Source organism: Camellia sinensis, chromosome 13, assembly GCF_055761805.1.
Source record: "Camellia sinensis isolate YWXY chromosome 13, ASM5576180v1, whole genome shotgun sequence".
Classification (NCBI taxonomy): Eukaryota; Viridiplantae; Streptophyta; class Magnoliopsida; order Ericales; family Theaceae; genus Camellia; species Camellia sinensis.
This window is the reverse complement of record NC_138973.1, coordinates 126,500,249-126,501,694: the sequence shown is the minus strand read 5'-3', so window position 1 is coordinate 126,501,694 and position 1,446 is coordinate 126,500,249. Positions and strand designations below refer to the sequence as shown.

Below are 1,446 nucleotides of genomic sequence, written 5' to 3'. Positions count from 1 at the left end.
GGCTCTAAAAATTCTACATAACACATAGACTTAGTCAATTTCGTGTTCGGATGCCGATAAGGCCTTTAATTTGCATATTAAATTAGAAATTCAAACAGATATTCATACGCCAGACAGATATAAGCACAATTAACACAAAAACACATGAAATTAATTCAGAATTTCTTAATTTCTCATTAGGCATTCTTAATCATGGATCATAGGCTAATCACAAGTCGGGGTTGTTACAGTCTTCCTCCCTTAAAGAGTTTAGTCCTCCAAACTCGAATTACCTTCATTTCGAAAGAATGTAGGGTCCAATGGAAACAAGTCCGGATATCTCTTCATCATATCTTCTTCTGTTTCACATGTTTCCTAAGTTCCTCCATGATTTTGCCAATCAACCTTCACCAATGGAATCTCTTTGTTCATCAATCTCTTGATTCTTCGGTTGACAATTTGGATTGGTCGTTCCTCGTAAGTATAATCATCTTTTAGAAGCACATGAGTTGGTTCAATCACATGTAACTGATCTCTCAAATAATCCTGAAGCATTGAGACATGAAAAACATTGTGCATTTTCTCCATAACTGGAGGTAAGGCCACTTGGTACGTCACTGAGTTAATTTTCTCAATGATTTCATACGAGCTAATGTACCACGGTGCTAGTTTGCCTTTAACTCCAAACAGTGTCTGCCCTTTCATAAGAGTCACTTTGATAAACACATGGTCACTGACTTCATGTTCTTTGTCTCTTTTTCGAACATCTGTATAACTCTTTTGACGACTCTGTGCGGTTTTCAACTGTTGTTGAATCAATTTTAATTTCTCAGTCATCTCTTGCACAAGTTCCGGTCCCAATAATGATCTATCACCTACTTCAGCCCAAGAAATTAGAGAACAAAATTTTTGACCATACAAAGCTTCATAAGGAGCCATTCTAATACTCAAATGATAACTGCTATTATACACAAATTTGGCTAAGGCAAGTACGTCTCCCAATTTCCTTGGAAATCTAACACACACATTCTCAACATATCTTTCAAAGTTCAAATGGTTCGTTTAGATTGGCCATCTGTTTGTGGGTGATAAGCACTACTTAGTCTCAATTCAATTCCCGAAGCTTGCTATAGACTCTGCCAGAATCTTGAAGTGAACTTAGGATCTCTATCGGATATAATAGACATTGGCACTCCGTGCAGTCTCACAATCTCATTCACATAAATATTAGCCAATTTGTCCGCATTATAAAAGGTTTTAACAGGTAAAAAGTGAGCAGATTTGGTCAAACGATCAACAATGTCCTAGATAGAATCCATACCTCTCGAAGAGCGAGGTAGACCGACAATGAAGTCCATCATAATATGCTTCCATTTCTATTCTGGCATTGATTGAGAGTGACTGGAGTAATTTGGCGGGTCATTGATGTTTGAATTTTACTTGTTGGCAATGCAAACATTTGGCTGC

At 37.3% G+C, this 1,446-nt stretch overlaps 1 protein-coding gene across 1 annotated transcript; it reads right to left on the bottom strand.

Annotated features, from left to right (window-relative positions):
- Positions 1-354: 354 nt before the first annotated feature.
- LOC145805701 (uncharacterized) lies at positions 355-918 on the bottom strand. The gene has a single exon (XM_082900882.1). The coding sequence runs from the start codon at positions 916-918 to the stop codon at positions 355-357; it is 564 nt and encodes a 187-aa protein (XP_082757008.1).
- Between the last annotated feature and the right edge of the window lie 528 nt (positions 919-1,446).